Source organism: Pelodiscus sinensis, chromosome 5 (assembly GCF_052426305.1).
Source record: "Pelodiscus sinensis isolate ZL-2025 chromosome 5, ASM5242630v1, whole genome shotgun sequence".
NCBI lineage: Eukaryota > Metazoa > Chordata > Testudines > Trionychidae > Pelodiscus > Pelodiscus sinensis.
In genome coordinates, this window is record NC_143056.1 from 55,759,105 (window position 1) to 55,777,121 (window position 18,017).

At 39.6% G+C, this 18,017-nt stretch overlaps 1 protein-coding gene across 3 annotated transcripts in view; it reads right to left on the reverse strand.

Annotated features, from left to right (window-relative positions):
- Positions 1-18,017, reverse strand: part of DPH6 (diphthamine biosynthesis 6) — a 349,028-nt gene that overhangs the window by 79,575 nt on the left and 251,436 nt on the right. For 2 of the 3 annotated variants that reach the window (XM_075927013.2, XM_075927012.2), the window contains one exon: positions 15,342-15,584. The exons of the other annotated variant lie outside the window; for it this stretch is intronic. In XM_075927013.2, the coding sequence (XP_075783128.1) occupies positions 15,342-15,584 (243 nt within the window). The remainder of the gene's footprint in view (positions 1-15,341; positions 15,585-18,017) is intronic. 3 annotated transcript variants of the gene reach the window in all.

Below are 18,017 nucleotides of genomic sequence, written 5' to 3' on the forward strand. Positions count from 1 at the left end.
GCTGCATAAGGGTGGCATGGTATGCTGATATGCTGGGGTATGGGAACATGTGGCTCTATGGGAGATGGGTCTGCTTCTGTGTAAATGTCATTATTTCATTAATGCACCAGAGGGAGCTTAGTCAAATATATCTTCCCTTTTTTCTTGTTGAGGCTAGAGTGAAGAGGGGTTGGTATTAATTATCAAATGATTAGTGACATAATTACAAGATCTTAAATATGCCAGGAAAATACGATGGGGGAAAGAATTATGCAGCACCCATGGACTTGTTAGACTTGTAGAGGAAACACAAAACAGTGACTCCTCGCAGCCCTAAACCAAAATATTTTTCACTTAGTTTCAGGAAGGAAAGATAAAGAGCTTGCTTTTGGCCATGCTGAGTTTGTCCATAGAAGGCACTCTGCCTGGAGATGTCAGTCTGAGCTAAAAATTAGTTTGTTTGCGGCAGAACCAGAGAAGACAAATAAAGAGGGCAGAGAGCAGATCTTAATGCAGGATCTGACTTCACATGTATTGTTTTTTTCTATTATAAAGCCACGAGGCTGCTTTTGTAAATAAGGATTATGTGGCTAGGCCTCGCTCATGACATTTGCATAATTACATTACCAAGAAAGTTTACATAGGTGTTAACGGCTTAAGGTAAGGAAAGAAAAGGATTCTTTGAACAGATTTTTTGAAGTGTTGTAGATAACAGAAGACTGATCTTTTTTAAAATATCCCATGTTACTAATTTATACAGTACATGGTAAATTATTAAAACTGGAAGAACTGTGTCATGGAATCTGTTTGGCTTTTCAATTAGAGTTGGATTCCAGACAAGTGATTTCCATTAAGTGTTAGAATTTGTTTGGAGAAGGGCATTAAAGCCAGTTCTTTTCTATATGGTATAGTTCTGGCTCTTATGAGTCAATGGGCATACTAGGTGTGATGCTAGGTGTATTGTAGGATGAAGAATGTATTTGTAAGCTCTTTAAAAAATGGATCTGTCTACAAACTCTGAAGCCACGTTAAAGTACTGCTCTGGAGCTTCTACTCTTTGGGTATGTCTATACTAGCCCCCTAGTTCGAAATAGGGAGGCTAATGAGGGCGACCGAAATTGCAAATGAAGCGCAGGATTTAAATATTTCAATAAACCTTATGAGGTTTAACTGGTAATTCGAAGTAAGGGATTTATTTTGGAATCACCCTTCTCTGCTGCATATAGACGCGAGCAGTTATTCCGGGCTAGTCAATTTCCAATATGGCGACCGCCTGGCAACATGCTAATGAAGTGCGGGATATTTAAATCTTGTGCTTCATTTGCAATTTTGGTCGCCCTCATTAGCTTCTCTAGTTCAAACTAAGGGGCTAGTGTAGACATACCATTTGAGTTGGTGACACACACAATGTGAAAGTTTCAAGCAAGGATAACATTTATCTGCCTTTACAGGACTCTGCTTCACTTGCATAGTCATCCTAAACATTCATTTAAAATACCGATCACCAACCATCTTGTAGGGGAAACTGAGGCAGCCCTTGGTATTTTGCTAAGAACCCCTATTCAATCTATTTAATCCTAAATTTGAGACAGGCTTGGGAGCAACACAGCACAAGCAATTAACGTGACCCTGGTCGCTCTGGCAACCACATTCCAAGAGGGCCTCATTCCAATGAGATGCTGGCTGGTATCACAATAAACTTTAAGTTAATGAGTGTAAGTTGTACTTAGTGTCTTCCTTTAATCCTAGATAATGAGCCTGGGACCCCAGATGGGACCACGCCAAAATGAGGTGGTATCACCCCATAGTGAACATATCATAATTTTAATTGTCAAAGCTACCATTATATGTTATGTTTATGTTGGCTTATTTAGCTTGTTAGGGATAACTACCGGTATTATTGATAAGCTGTTAACTGGAGATGGGCGGAGATGCTAAGTAATCTCTTGTAGTTTATTGGCTTACGTGCTCATTCCATCTTGCGGCTAGACCTATCAAATCACTTCCCCTCCATCCATCTGCTGCCTATATAATCTATTGTAATGTTTTGGTTAAGCAGTGTTCACCAGGTTAACCCCTGGGTGTCACACCACCAGCGCTGAGTGTTTAATAAATCCTCTGACTTGTTTCCAGAGTGTCCAGAATTATTACCTACAATCTGATGTTTTACTTTCCTTCCTATTTCCACATTTGTAGTATTATTTGGTTTCTGTGTTGCTTTATTACTTTTTACTGTTCTATGTTTGTGCACTATTAGTCAAATTAAGAGTTGACATCACAAAGAAACTGTATAATCCTGAGTGTATGCCCTTTTCTCTCTTTTCCAGTATAAGTAAATATTGTATTAATATTTTCAAGGACAGCAATCCTGTTTCTAGTTGACTCAGATTACTTTAGCATCTTAAAGCTGAGCTATGTGTAGATAATATGCATTTTAGTGAGTTTACTAGTTTGAGTTGTTAAAAAGAAAATTAACACTACTCTGGGACTACATTTACTTTATCGTCCTTTTTATTTGATATTAAATAAACATCATAAGCATTACTTCTTGTTAATTATCCCTTGTTTTAAAATTTTCTTCCATGCCTACGAGACATTTAAAATATATATTTATATCTAGGTTTTTTGTTTGTACTGGTGGTGCACAGAAGAAAATTCAAGCCACTTAAAGATGGAAAATGTTAGAGGCGACCCTGCATATTACTACAGTGTTTGCATTTCAGTTGTGTTATCGAAACCCTAGGCTACTACTAAACCCTGTTTCTGGCTGAAATGTATGGCCAGCATCAGCCAACGTACTGCTATTTAATAAATGACATTGAACAATCTTGAGACACAATCCTGCCAAGTTATGAGCTCTGCGGCCCAATGCATTACACTGTTTACAGTTGTAGCAGTGACAACATCACCTTGCTTTTCTTCCTATCAGCCGATTAACTATCAGGTGAATTGTAAGTATAATTGTAGTATACAATAAAATGGCTGTTATTTTAGAATGAAGTACAGGCAGTCCTCGACTTACGTCGGATCCGCACTTACAAATGGGGCTTTTCTCGCCCCAGAGCTCACGGGCGGCGGGTTGCCGCCCGTGTCCTCCGGGGCAAGAAAAGCTTCTCCTGGTCTCCCTGGTCTGCTGAGGGGATCCAGCAAAGCCGCTGGACCCCCCCAGCAGACCAGGGACACCCGAGCAAAGCCGCCGCCAGCAGACCGGGGGACAGGAGCAAAGCCGCGCAGGAGGCAGGGGTCCCACTGCCTGGGCGGCTTTGCTCCCGGGCAAATGAGCAAAGCCGCCCAGGCGGTGGCTTTGCTCGGGTGTCCCTGGTCTGCTGGGGAGGTCCAGCGGCTTTGCTGGACCCCCCCAGCAGACCAAGGAGACAGGAGCAAAGCCGCACGGGCAGCGGGGTCCCTCCGCCTGTGCGGCTTTGCTCGGGTCTCCCTGGTCTGCTGGGGGGGACTCCCCCCAGCACCCCAGGGAGACAGGAGCAAAGCCACACGGGCAGCAGGGTCCCTTCACCTGTACGGCTTTGCTCGGGTCTCCCTGGTCTGCTGGGGGGGAGGGGGCGCAGCTAGTGCGCCCCCCGCCCCAGCAGACCAGGCTTTTGTTGCAGGACGCCTCGGGTAGAGCAGCTGGGGTGCTACCGGGTTGGTCCTGTGAGAACCTATCGGGCAGCGCCCCAGCTGTTCTGTCCCAGGCTCCAGATTCAGCAGCTGTTGAAACTGATCAGGCTGATTCCAGGAAGCTGGGGGCAGAGCAACTCTGCCTCCGGCTTCCTGTAGTCAGCCCCTGGTCAGTTTCAGTGGCAGCAGCTGAATCTGGAGCCAGTTCCGACTTACATACAAATTCAACTTAAGAATAAACCTATAGTCCCTATCTTGTACGTAACCCGGGGACTGCCTGTACCATGAATTTCTCACACAGTGCACCACTTTGAAGAACAAAAATTAAAGTGGGTGATATTAGGTGTATAGGTAATAGGGCATTTCTCACTTATATATTTCTATATAGTCTAATTTAAGGGCCTACAATTATGAGAGAGCATAGGGACTACAAAGAGCTTAATTCAGTCCTGCTTTGAAGAACAAGATGCCTGAAAGCGACTGGGAAGAAATGGAAAGAATGTGGGTGATGGGTTTGCTCAACCACCCAGCTGAATTCAGGGAGGAATATGGTGCACCAATTGGAGTTCCTTTCAGGGCAAAGAAGGTCATTACCTCACAATGAGAACTGTGCCTAAAATGCACAATTCAACCCTTCCTGAGTAAAACACAGGAATAGATTAAATTAATAAAATTTTGCAGTCAGAGTTACTGTTATATCATTATACAATAAATATTTGGAATATTTCCATCTACCAATAATGCCATCTGTCCCATCCAATACAAATGGACTACAACCCATATGGCTTATTTTTTCTATTGATTACTCTGATGAATGAGTTAGCAAAACCACTCACAAACTCATCATATTACATGACACTGTCATTTAAAAGACATGAAGAAAAAAACCCACAAGATGATACTTATCTAGAAAATTGTTAGTTCAGACGACAGAAAGTTTTAGAAATATCATGCCATAAATCTTTAAGAAACCCTACAAACAAAAAGGAGCAGAAGCTCTAAATGTTAACTACATTGTACTAGGTTAACTAGAAGTGCCCTAGCACCTGAACACAAAGCATTATTGTTAATAATTATTTATGTTCTAGTTACTTGTAAAGTGTGCTACAGGCTTTACAGACTTTCAGGAAGACTCAGTCCCTGCCCCAAAGAAAGCACATGCTGCATGAAAAAAGTGGGGGAGGAGAGGGGAAGGGTTACAATACACAAAGTGATTTGGATTATGATTGCACATGACTTGTTAGTCCCAATTATTTTTTCACTATTGATAATTCATAGTCTTACCCTTGCTTATATTTTGTTTTATTGCCTCTGCTATTATCTTTTATCTTGACTTTAACCCTTGCCTACCTCTCAATTATTTAGTTCCACTGTAATTACCATGTAATAACAATGAATGACTTGTTGACCCAATGTTTCCTGCTTGGTTCCTGTGCTGAGAGTAACAGGAAAGGGCAACAAGAAAGAACTCTCCTTTGCCCTACAAGTTGCCCCTATCCTCAGAGCTGGTGTGTCTAAACATATTTTTGGGTGCATCTACACTGCAGGGCTTAACTCGAAATAAGCTAGAAAATTGAGTTATATCAATTGTGTATCTTATTTTGAAATAGCTTATTTTGAAATAGGGAGCATCTAAACAGCACTTATTTTGAAATAGAGCACTCTTCCTCTGACTTCCATTATCCTCAGACAATGAGGGTTATAGAAGTCGGAGTAAGAAGTCCTCCAGTTTGACAGTATTTTGACACTATTTCGAAATAACTGCCTGCTGTGTAGATGCAAACTAAGTTATTCTGGAATAGTGTTAGTTATTTCAAAATAGTGTTGCGGTGTAGACATACCTGATGTCTGTAACACATTTCAGCCAGAAGGATCCCAAAGTGTACAATAATCTGCATACATGAGGCACCATTCACTAACACAGAAATGCTGCCACATTCAGTGTTGAACTCAGCAGCAGCTGTTCAACAGCACCCAGCTATGATTCACAAAAGCTTACAGCAGAAAATGGAAAATTCCTGTTCCCATCTAAATCACAAGTGAATGTGTCCTAGATATTGGGGTTGGGAGGTGGGGAGGAGGGAGGTTGCATTCCTATTCTTACAAAAAATACTCTTTTGATCTTTAATTATCACAGGAGGTCAGGATCTTGATTTACTGGGTCATCTAAAAAGACCACGTCTCCAGCAGTACTGTTATTTGCTTACACCATCCAGGGAGATTGGTTCAGCACTGAATCACAGGGAAGAGTGTGTGATGAGCCACTATAGAACTCATGCAGTACCTGTGCTTTCCCTGAAAGTCTAATTAAATGTATTGCTCAGGTCAGTCACTACTTAAATGATAGAATTGGATAAGATAACAGAAAGAAGAAGCTATATAACTTCAGGAAATTGAGTGCACTTCACATGTGTGTTCTTACATAATTTTTTTTACCATCTCCTCTGTTTCATAATTCAGTATTTCTGATGTTATCTTACCTTTGGATGAAATGAATAACAGATTTGGAAGTTACCCACGAATATTATTGATAAGTAGTCCACTTCGTAAAACAATTCATAATCGTAGAAATTATATGTCTTTCAAATGTTAATAAATTTTACACAAAGCTCTGAAGCCTGTCTTTAGAATTAATACATTTTTTCAGAACACAAGAAATGAATTTTCCGAGGATTGGTTCTTAATTTGTGCTCCTCCATTTGAATTACTGCATAAGTTAGAATGAGGTATTCTATAGAATTTTTTACCAGGTATTAGGTGTTTCCTTCCCTTTTCACATTGTATTGGTCTCATTTTAATGTAATGACTATTAAGTACTTGCTAATTATTAGACATCCTCAATAACAATTATAAGTAGCATTATAATGCCATCTAACAGAAGCAAGAAGAAAAAAAAATAATTTAATGGTAGTACATATGATTGCTGATCTGTTCGCTGTCTTTAAAGTTATTGACTTATAGAGCAAGATTACAGAGAATAAGCTCAAAGGAGAAAACAGCTTGAAGTGATACTTCTCGACAGAAGGTAGAGGGATGTAGAGTGGGATAAGAGGGCTATGACAAAAAGAACAATCAGTATGTAGTCTTCTTTTGTTGTGCACTCCTCTTTTCCCATTTTTTCTAGCAACAACTGTAGATGGCTGAAGTCGTAAGAAGTGAGATAAAGGATTTGGGCTCATTTTACAGTGAAAAAGTTAGCAGATAACTGGTAATGGAAAATGGAGGTATGCAACGATCAGGTAGTCAACTCACCAATTGCAACTGCAGATGCCAAACCTCTTACAGAACATAACTCTTACAGAATGGGCTAGACTTTCTGGGTGATAAATCTTTAACATTATGTGATATGCATTTACTCTACTGACACACTGTGACTTTCTGCTCTTCTTTTAACTTTAACAACAAATTATTATTATTTGTAAAATTATGAGTGCAAGCTTTGTAAAACTTTAGAATTCACTTTATATTGAGGGAAGATATAAAGAAAGAGAAACCAGGAAAACAAGAGTTTAATTAACTTAAAACTCCAAGTGCGAAAAAAAAGTATGGAATATCTTTCTACATAGACTCTGTCTCATTGTTCTCAGACGCAAATATTTTTCAACTATAAAGAAGAGGGAAGAAAAGGGGCAAATACCCAAGATGCTCCTCTCTTTTTCTCTGCCCATCTTGATCTCTACACCTAAAGAGAAAAAGAAAATAGCTGTTGGACTGGAATGGGGTGGGGAAAAGGGAGTCCTGAGATGAAGAGTCTGACCAGTAATTTTGTTGGAAATCTTTGGTGAGAAATTATGATTAAGTTTAATATAGTTTGTTAAGGTAGGCACTAGTAAGCATTTTGTTTGTATTTTTCTTGTAACCATTTCTGACATGTCTGATCAAGTATATTAATTTAAAAACTCTCCCTATTTAATTAATAAAACTTATTTTATTGTTTAATCTAATCCATTGTGTTTAATTTAAAGTGTCTGGGTAACTTTAACATAATCAGGTGTATGTTATTTCTTTAAAGGAATTAACAAACTTAATATATTTAGACTGAGAAAAGGCTATACAATAGGCCTTACATTTCTGGGAAAAAGTCTGTCTGGGAGTATGCAGGGACCAACCCTCAGTAAGCAAGGGTAGTGAAAACTAGGGTATAAATGGAAGACTGCAGCTGCACAAACATATCTGCACCTTATGTTGATGGCTGCTTGTGAGCAGTGTAAGTTGGAAGCTACAACAAGGCAATACAAGGCTCCCCAAGTTCCAGGGCAGGAGACTGTGTCACCCCTCACCTGGAGTGTACTCTGGTATGTCACAGGACTCCTAGTGTTCAGACGGGCTAGAGTCATCAGGCTGTCACTCCTAACAAAATGTTGGCAGAGAGGTTCTCAGGACTTCAGGACCTCCAAGATGCTAATGCTAAGACACCAGTTTTGGAAGTAAGGAGAGATGAGAGACCCTGTACTTTAAAGGGAAGGCTCTCTGATTAGAAAGATTAACATAATCTAATATGAACATATATCACTGGCTAGGTGTGTGTGAATCCTACAGGGAATTACCAGGAAAAGTATTTCTCTCTCAGAGATTGTATACTGATGTGTTTAAAAATTAGACCTCAGCTCAGTTCTGTCTCACTGAATTGCTATCTGACTTATCTGTCTGAAGAAGCTATGTGGAAATGGGGGGGACTACGGCCTATAATGGAAAGGAGAAAGGAGGCAAGATCAAATCAGTATCTTAGATGCCTATATACAAATGCAAGAAGTATGGGTAATAAGCAGGAAGAACTGGAATTGCTAACCAATAAATACAACTATGATATCATTGGTATTACAGAAACCTGGTGGGATGGGACGCATGATTGGAATGTTGGTATGGAAGGGTACGGCTTGCTCAGGAAGGACAGACAGGGAAAAAAGGGAGGAGGGGTTGCCTTGTATATTAAAAATGTACACACTTGGACTGAAGTGGAGATGAACGTAGGAGATAGCTGTGTAGAGAGTCTCTGGGTTAAGCTAAAAGGGGTAAAAAACGAGGGTGATATCATGCTAGGAGTCTACTACAGGCCACCTAGCCAGGTGGAAGAGGTGGATGAGGCCTTTTTTAAACAATTAACAAAACTATCCAAAGCCCAAGATTTGGTGGTGATGGGGGACTTCAACTATCCAGACATATGTTGGGAAACTAACACAGCGGGGCACAGGCTATCCAATAAGTTTCTGGACTGCATTGGAGACAACTTTCTGTTTCAGAAGGTTGAAAAAGCTACCAGAGGAGAAGCTGTTCTGGATTTGGTTTTAACAAATAGGGAGGAACTAGTTGAGAACTTGAAAGTGGAAGACAGTATAGGGGACAGTGATCATGAAATAATAGAGTTCATGATCTTAAGGAAAGGTAGAAGGGAGACCAGCACAATTGAGGTAATGGATTTCAGGAAGGCAGATTTTGATAAGCTCAGAGAACTTGTAGGTAAGGTCCCATGGGAAGCAAGACTGAAGGGAAAAACAACTGAGGAGAGTTGGAAGTATTTCAAAGGGACGTTGTTAAGGGCCCAAAAGCAAACAATTCCGCTGTGTAGGAAAGCTAGAAAATATGGCAAAAGACCAGCTTGGCTTAACAAGGAGATCTTGCATGATCTCAAAATAAAAAAGGAGTCATATAAAAAATGGAAACTAGGACAAATAACAAAGGATGAATATAGGCAAGCAACACGGGAATGCAGGGGCAAGATTAGAAAGGCAAAGGCACAAAATGAGATCAAACTAGCTACAGGCATAAAGGGAAACAAGAAGACCTTTTATAAATACATTAAAAGCAAGAGGAAGACCAAGGACAGGGTAGGCCCACTGTTTAGTGAGGAGGGAGAAGCAGTAACAGGAAACTTGGAAATGGCGGAGATGCTCAATGACTTCTTTGTTTCGGTCTTCACCGAGAAGTCTGGAGGTGTGCCTAACGTAGTGAATACAAGCAGAGAGAGGGTAAGTTTAGAAGATAGGATACACAAAGAACAAGTTAAAAATCACTTAGGAAAGTTAGATGTCAGCAAGTCACCAGGTCCTGATGAAATGCATCCCAGGATACTCAAGGAGCTGATAGAGGAGGTATCTGAGCCTTTAGCTATGATTTTTGAAAAATCATGGCAGACAGGGGAGATTCCAGAAGACTGGAAAAGGGCAAATATTGTGCCCATCTATAAAAAGGGGAATAAGAACAACCCAGGAAACTACAGACCGGTCAGTTTAACGTCTGTCCCAGGGAAGATAATGGAGCAGGTAATTAAGGAAATCATATGCAAACACTTGGAAGGTAATAAAGTGATAGGGAATAGATGGGTTTGTGAAGAACAAGTCATGCCAAACTAATCTGATAGCTTTCTTTGATAGGATAACGAGCCTTGTGGATAAGGGAGAAGCCTTGTGGATGTCATATACCTAGACTTTAGTAAGGCATTTGATACAGTCTCGCATGATATTCTTATTGATAAACTAGGCAAATATAACTTAGATAGGGCCACGATAAGGTGGGTGCATAATTGGCTGGATAACTGTAGTCAGAGAGTTGTTGTTAACGGTGCTAAATCCTGCTGGAAAGGGATAACAAGTGGAGTTCCGCAAGGGTCTGTTTTGGGTCCCGTACTGTTCAATATCTTCATCAATGATGTAGATATTGGGATAGAGAGTACGCTTATTAAGTTTGCAGATGATACCAAACTGGGTGGGGTTGCAACTTCTTTGGAGGATAGGAACATAATTCAAAATGACCTTAGCAAGTTAGAGAAATGGTCAGAGGTAAACAGGATGAGGTTTAATAAAGAGAAATGCAAAGTGCTCCACTTAGGAAGGAACAATCAGTTCCATACATACAAGATGGGAAACGACTGTCTAGGAAGGAGCATGGTGGAAAGGGATCTAGGGGTCATAGTGGACCACAAGTTGAATATGAGTCAACAGTGTGATGCTGTTGCAAAAAAAGCAAATATGATTCTAGGTTGTATCAACAGGTGTGTTGTAAGCAAAACTCGTGAAGTCATTCTGCCGCTCTACTCGGCACTAGTTAGGCCTCAGCTGGAGTACTGTGTCCAGTTCTGGGCGCCACATTTCAAGAAAGATGTGGAGAAATTGGAAAGGGTACAGAGAAGAGCGACAAGAATGATTAAAGGTTTAGAGAACATGACCTATGAAGCCAGGCTTCATGATCTGGGCTTGTTTAGTTTGGAAAAAAGAAGATTAAGGGGGGACATGATAGCGGTTTTCAAATATCTAAAAGGGTGTCACAAGGAGGAAGGAGAAAATTTGTTCCTCTTGGTTTCTGAGGACAGGACAAGGAGTAATGGGCTTAAAGTGCAGCAGGGGAGGTTTAGATTGGACATTAGGAAAAAATTCCTAACTGTCAGGGCGGTCAAATATTGGAATAAATTGCCAATATCCCCTCTCTGGAGATATTTAAGAACAGGTTAGATAGACATCTGTCAGGGATGGTGTAGACGGAGCTTGGTCCTGCCTTGAGGGCGGGGGGCTGGACTCGATAACCTCTTGAGGTCCCTTCCAGTCCTATTATTCTATGATTCCATGATTCTATGAGAGCTCCTCACCTAAAAACTCCCCAGGCATACACTGCTAAAATCTTTGATTTGAGTCTTAGGTCTGGTTTACACTTAAAGTTTATTTTTACATGGCTGCAGCACTCAGGGATGTGAAAAATCCCTCAACATCACAGGTATGCCGACCTAACTCCTGGCAGCATACTGCTTTTGATGGAGCTACCGGTGCTTGAGAAGGTGGTGTTCCTACAACAATAGTAAAGCCCCCTTTTTCACTTGTAGGCTGCATCTACACTAGTGGATTATGCTGGCATAGCTCTGCTGCCACAGTTATGCCACTTTATTTCACATAGACATGGTCTTAGCCAATGCCAGAGTGTCCACTAAGTCCTGTTGTACACATTTTTTTCTTTGTTTTCAGAGGCTTCAGGATTCTTATGCCATCTCATATAATTTCCACTTGGGCATGACTTTGTGGCAGATTTCAGAGAGTTCTTACCTTTATCTCTGCTTTCTGTCTAATATACAAGAGCTGGAAGGGACAGACGGAGAAAAGAAAACATGAAAGTTGAGAACTAAAGCATAATGTGTCATTTGAACTTTCCAGGTCAAAGAAAAATGGGAAGGAAATCGGTGGATTGATGCTTGTATACCAGCCTTGTCCTACACATCTATTACTTACTGCTTCTGGTAGGTGAAACCTTGCAATGTTTCTAATTATTGCTGCTCAGTATGGTGGTAGAAAAAGTATGTATGTGAAAAAGCAACAAACATTAACTTAAAAAGGCATCTGAAATTACAAAAAACCCCTAATATTTGGTATCATTTATATTGCAGCGGTGCCTAGAAGATCCTACCTGACCCATTATTCTAGCCATATCACAAAGTAATAGACAGCTCTTACCCTGAAGAATTTACAATTTAAACAGATTATATATATAGACAAAGGGCAAAACAAGGGCACAGAGAAGTAATGTGACTTGCTAAAAAGTAACTTAGCTGGAAAATAGAAGAAAGATATCTTAGCACTCAGGCTAGTACCATATTTGTTATACCATGCTGCCTCTGTATTATAATAGTTCTTTAAAATTTTCATGCATGTTTGATGTATCAGTGAAATAATTTGGACAGCTGGAAATTCCTTTCATTTTTACTAGGTAGGTAACAATGCCTAATGAATAGCATTCATTTCTATCACTGAATTATGGGTCTGATTCTGTGGTCCTTATTCAGACTAAAATCCCATCGACTTCATGTTCATGTGCTATATTATCATCTTCCAAGAAATAAATTGTTTTTGTGTATATAAACACATAGACATGCTAACCCATACACTTCTCCATGATTCCTTCCATTAGACACACTTCATTTTTGTCCTACACAAATTATGTATTGTATTTTGTAATATACAGAATTATTCAATGAAGTTTTAGAAAAAAATATTTATACAGGAGAAATTTTTCATAATGATGATACTGTACTAACTATTTTTTGGTATTCTATAAATAAGCCTTTGGCAATTGAGAAGTTATATACACACACACACACACACACACACACACACACACAAATATATGAACAATATTAAATACAACTACCTCAATAATCACAATACACAATCATTTCTCTGTTAAATTCAGAACATTCAACAATAGAACACAAATCTGAAAGCTTTCAAAATCTAATTAAATCTGTGGTTTATAATGTCTGGTCTGGAAGAAATGAGCTCTGAACTGAATAATTTTATTTGCACAGTTACACACTGTCTGTTTTTCATGGAATGACTGAAACTGAATAATTCCAATCTATGCACTGTTTGTTCTTATTAAGTAAGCAGTAGGTTGCTATTCATTCATGCCTATCTTTGGCCACCGCTTGAAACGAAGGAAACCCTTTTGAAAAACATGGTTTTTTTTGGCTGGCTGTTTTACTTGGCTAGAATGGAACATTTATTTCATTTTAGGGTGCATGAAAGTGGCCCTGGGCTGTAGTATTGGGACACAGGAAAAGAAAAGGAAAATACAGTAAAAGGAGAGAAAAAATCCTGTCTCTCTAATGCATACACCTTCCAGTGAGAAGCCACAGTGTCCTCACCTGCTCACAGAAAACTACTGCATGTTGTGCTTCCCTCATCCAGCACCCTTGGGATCTGACTTGTCCTGAACAAGGTGATTTGCCAAACAAAGGGAGGTCCCTCCCAACATGGCCCATGCTGCTGCCCTTGGCTAGGACTCCAGCCGAGCCCCGCTGCTGTGTGCCCTTCCATGGACCCCAGGCTGGAGCTCCCTAGCTGCTGGGGCTCTATGGTTGCCATGGCTTCTGTGGTTGCCAGGGCTGCACGGTTCCTTGGGGCTGCCAGGGCTCCATGGCCACTGGGAATGTGGCTCTGTGGCTGCTGGGACTCTGCAGCTACTGCCGGGACTCTGCAGCTGCTGCCAGCCCCCTGCTAGCACCCGGCAGAAAGGGCCAGAACTCCCTGCTGTGCCCTCCTCGTGGTTGAGTCATGCCCCTCCTCCCCTCTGCTTCTGCCCTGTGGCCTGATCTCCTTATACCTGGACTCTGTGGTTCAGGAACATCCATGGTTCTGCTGGACCATGGATGTTGCCAGACCACAGAGTTCCAATTAAGGGAGGTACAACTTGTTTTAAGGCTCTCTCAAGTTTGCTTCAAAGAGATCTGTTAAGTGTCAGACCCAGGAAGGCTGGAGGTCTCCTGGCCTCCTTGCCTACACAGATTTGAAGAAGGGAAAGAAGCTTAGTTTTCTAATTTTCCCAGGCCTACAAGCCCCATGGCCCTATTCTTGCCTGGTCAGAGGAGAGAACACTCAATTTTCCCTTAGAATGCCTAAGCTATTATTTCTCCTTCCATAAAAACCTTGATACATCGGGGTGAGACTTCTATTTCCAGCTGTCAGGCCAAGCAGTTTCTCAGGTAAAAACATGCCTCCTTTGGTTCCCATTGATCCCATTGGAGTCTAGAAGGTGGGAGGACACTTGGTTCCTTTTGATAGAAGAAAGTTACCTCTTTCCCTCTCTTAGGCTACGTCTACAATGCAAGGTTTTTGTGCAAAAATGTCCGTTTTTGCGCTAAAACCTGTGAAGTGTCCACAGCTCAAATGCGCTTTTGTGCAAGTAAATCAGCAGTAAAATGGCAGAACAGAGGGCTTTTGTCGGTGTAGGTAAACTTCCTTCTACGAGGTATAACTCCTTTTTGTGTTACAGCTATTGCACAAAAAGGCAAGTGTGGATGCTCCAGAGGGATTTCTTGCACAAGAAACCCCTACGGGAAAAAGCACAGGTGCTCTGATGGCCATCAGAGCTTTCTTGCGCAAGAGCATCCATGCAGTGTGGACGCTCTCTTGAGCAAAAGCACATCACTTTTGTGATGCGCTTTGAGGTGTGGACATGTTTTTGTGCAAGAACTGTTCTGCAAAAGACTTCTTGCACAAAACTTTGCAGTATAGACATAGCCTTTGTATGGGTATACATAAAGCATACCAGTAAAGGCCCTAACACAATAAGAAACAAACAAACAAACAAACAAAAAAAACAGTACTCAAGCCTCTCTTTCCCAAGCATGACTGAGGTCATTCAAGAAACAAACAGGAATATAAAGTATTATTAGTGCATCACAAGACATCACGGTCACGGTGGAAATTATTATATTGTCAGAGAGGATCTAGGGTCATTAATAGCCATCTAAACTTGCTCAGGTCAGAATTTGGCCTTGTACATTGTGGGGAAAATTAAGCAGCAAAAGCTAATGAACTCCACATGCATGCAGATATCACTTAGATAAACAGAGAAACAAGAAAAACAGCAGAATAATTCCTAAAATGTTAACATAAACCACATAGCACTTTTATAGAAAAACATAGGCAGAACAATTTCAAATTGAATATTGTTCAAATTTGAGCAGGAGAAATTGGCTGTTCTTAAAGAATTCTTCAACTTATTGCTTTTGGGAATTAAGACAAAGTTAGTGATGACTATAACTTTCTATTAAGCAATTTTCCTTCTCAACTGTGCACAGCCACTTATAATCCAGAACATTACAGCTCAGAACATAACAGCTCAATCAAACCTTATTATATCTGTTTTACTTGAACCCCTTTGAAAAACACTAAGAAAATTCTATTACTGAAAAACTTAGAAAAAACCTTTCTATAAATTGATTTTTTAAAAACTAGAAAGAAGAAAATTGATCTTATAGATACCTTTTTAAGTTCATCTAATTTCTTTTGCCATACAGCGTGAGCGACAGGAATGTACTTGCTGTTAGTTACGTAACAATTAGCCATAAGGATGTGGTGGAGTTCAGTGTTGCGGCTCATAGCTTTAAGGACTTTCTCAACATGGCTTAGGGAGACTGTAGCCTCAGTTTGTATGCCACCACCAACAAGCTGCATAGTACAAGGTACTAATGCAATCTGTCCAGCACAGTATAGAACTTCTCCAACCTAGAAAAGAATAATAATAATAAAAAAACAAGTTTGAAAAAAATATTTCTTTTTTCTAAGCATTCTCTTTGAGCACGGACTTCTCTGCTATCACAGAGTTACCTCTGACTCTGCCACAAATGAAATAAGTGTGCCAACCTAAAGGTCATATTTGACAGGGATTTAGTTACACAATAATTGTATTGAACTATGATAAACTTTAACCTAAAACTTAATACATGGATGGTCAAATGTACATACTCTTCAAAAGAATCAGCTGTGAACTGAAGAGGTACATCTAGAAATATGTATATTTAACCTTTCATAATGTCAAAATATTTCTCTGAAATCACTGAAAGGATTTGTGTCAAGTTCCAAATAAGTTTGTTTACAGCCTGACAACTCAGGTATACAGAAAAAAATGGATATTTTTTTACTTCTACAATTCATGGATAAGATTTTTCATTATTTCAAGGAATAAAAAATAAAAAGGTAACCATTTCATACAATGTGTCAGCCCAACAGCTCTGTTTGGTGTTAAATTTTGCTATTGTTTCTAAAACATGTCAATCTTCAAAACGGTTGGCTGCTTTTGCTTTAAGTTTAAACAGGTGGAGTTGTGGGCTACTGTATTTTATGGGTTTTTTAAACACAGATATCCGTGATGACTCTGGTTTGCTGCTGCTTACATTTTTTATTTAATTTCTCTCAAGAAATACAAACAACAAAAGACAATTGTCCATAATACTCTTGGTGTCTTTGGTATAACTTAAGTATCATTAAATATAATACCCAATTGAATGACAGCTGTACAATTCATGATAACCTGCCACCAAGGAACATGACACTGATGATTCCAGAGCTGAAGAAGAATGTTACTGGGACCTAGGGAGTTGGTTTCACCTTCCAGAAATCTAACTAGAATGCTTGTTTGCTTTAAGAGCTAATTGGTTGCCAGATATTCTGCTCATACAAAATATCAGATCAATCTATGTTATTTTGGGGGCTAAAGCATAGCTATATTGGACGGCTTTTCACAAAGCTTCCCAGGCAACACTCCCAAGACTTACTCTTTCAACCATAGCTAACAGAAGAAATGTTGATTCCTATTGTTCAGACAAATTCAGGACTTAAGAATTTAATGTAAATATAAAGATACTTCATCTTCTTATTCCCTAAAGAGTCTATACAATTTCTGAGCAGTGAATGTTACTCCACATCAAAAGACAACTAAGTACAGAATTTGGATATACAGTGGGAGTAAGCAGCTTTGAAGCCAGCATAGAAAACATATTGCAGTAAGTGGAGAGAGTTGGGGAACACTCTGTTTTGTTATATAAAATGGATTGTGCAAGAATTCTTTGAGAGAAATTTTGCAGAACTTTTTTTATAAACTGTATAAACTCCTCTGAATTATGGCTAAGTAATAAAGAAATCTGTGTCCTGGAAGACGTGGCAATCAAACCATGTGACAGACCCATATGCAACTCCAAATCTGTCCTCATAACTGTCTGTGTCTCACAAAAGACTCACACATGTAACTATTGGAAGAGTGTCTTACACAATTTGGCATACAAATTCTATGATTAGCAGCTGAAGAGGGGGAGGAGGCACAGAGGAAGCATAATAGATTAGCTGACATCCATCAAACTATCTTTTAAAATTGTATAAGATGTCTAAAATATTGTTTTGATAATGCTATATATAACCCTGTATTTTTAAAAAAGAAACAAGCAATATTTTGGTTAAAAAAGAACAAATGGACTTTTAAAAAAAAAAGAAATCCTTCTATTTTACTGAATAAGGGAGTCCAGCCAGCTATCAAGTGGCATATTGACAAGATAGGAAGCAAATCCAGGAAGATATGACTCAGAGGGGCACAGGTTTATTTTTGAAAAAGAGGCCTTTATTCTCACATGCGCTAAATTAAATCTTTGGATAAGACAAAGCCCTCAGCATAGGTAATTTGTAATCTTCTGTAGAGAAATCTGCCCAGTGCTACTTCTCCCTCTTCCCCGTTAGGCCCCTGGCTTTACATGCATCTCCCATGTTAATTACTAGATAGACAGAAGAGCTGTTCAACCAGTTCATTTCCTCTATTCTTGAACAGATTGTTTGAGACATAATATGAATACTAATTAATGATAAAATATCTGTCAGTGTTTTAAAATATGCATTAAAACAGCACTTTCTTAAAGTCTCCTGGATAGTTCTAATACAATTAGTTCCCCTGGTCATAAGCAGGGTCAAAACAAAACTCTGAATTATTTGAGCAAAACTGGCAACACTTTTGGCTCAAATTCAATGGGAAGTGTACAGAGGGTTTTTTTTAAATAACCGCTTTTTGCCCCCCCCCTTCTTAAAATACTTGTTTTCTTCTTAAGACATAATTTATAGAAAAAAACCCTGTATTCTCAAGATGCCGTTGTTATATAAAGGTGAGTGCCAGTGGGC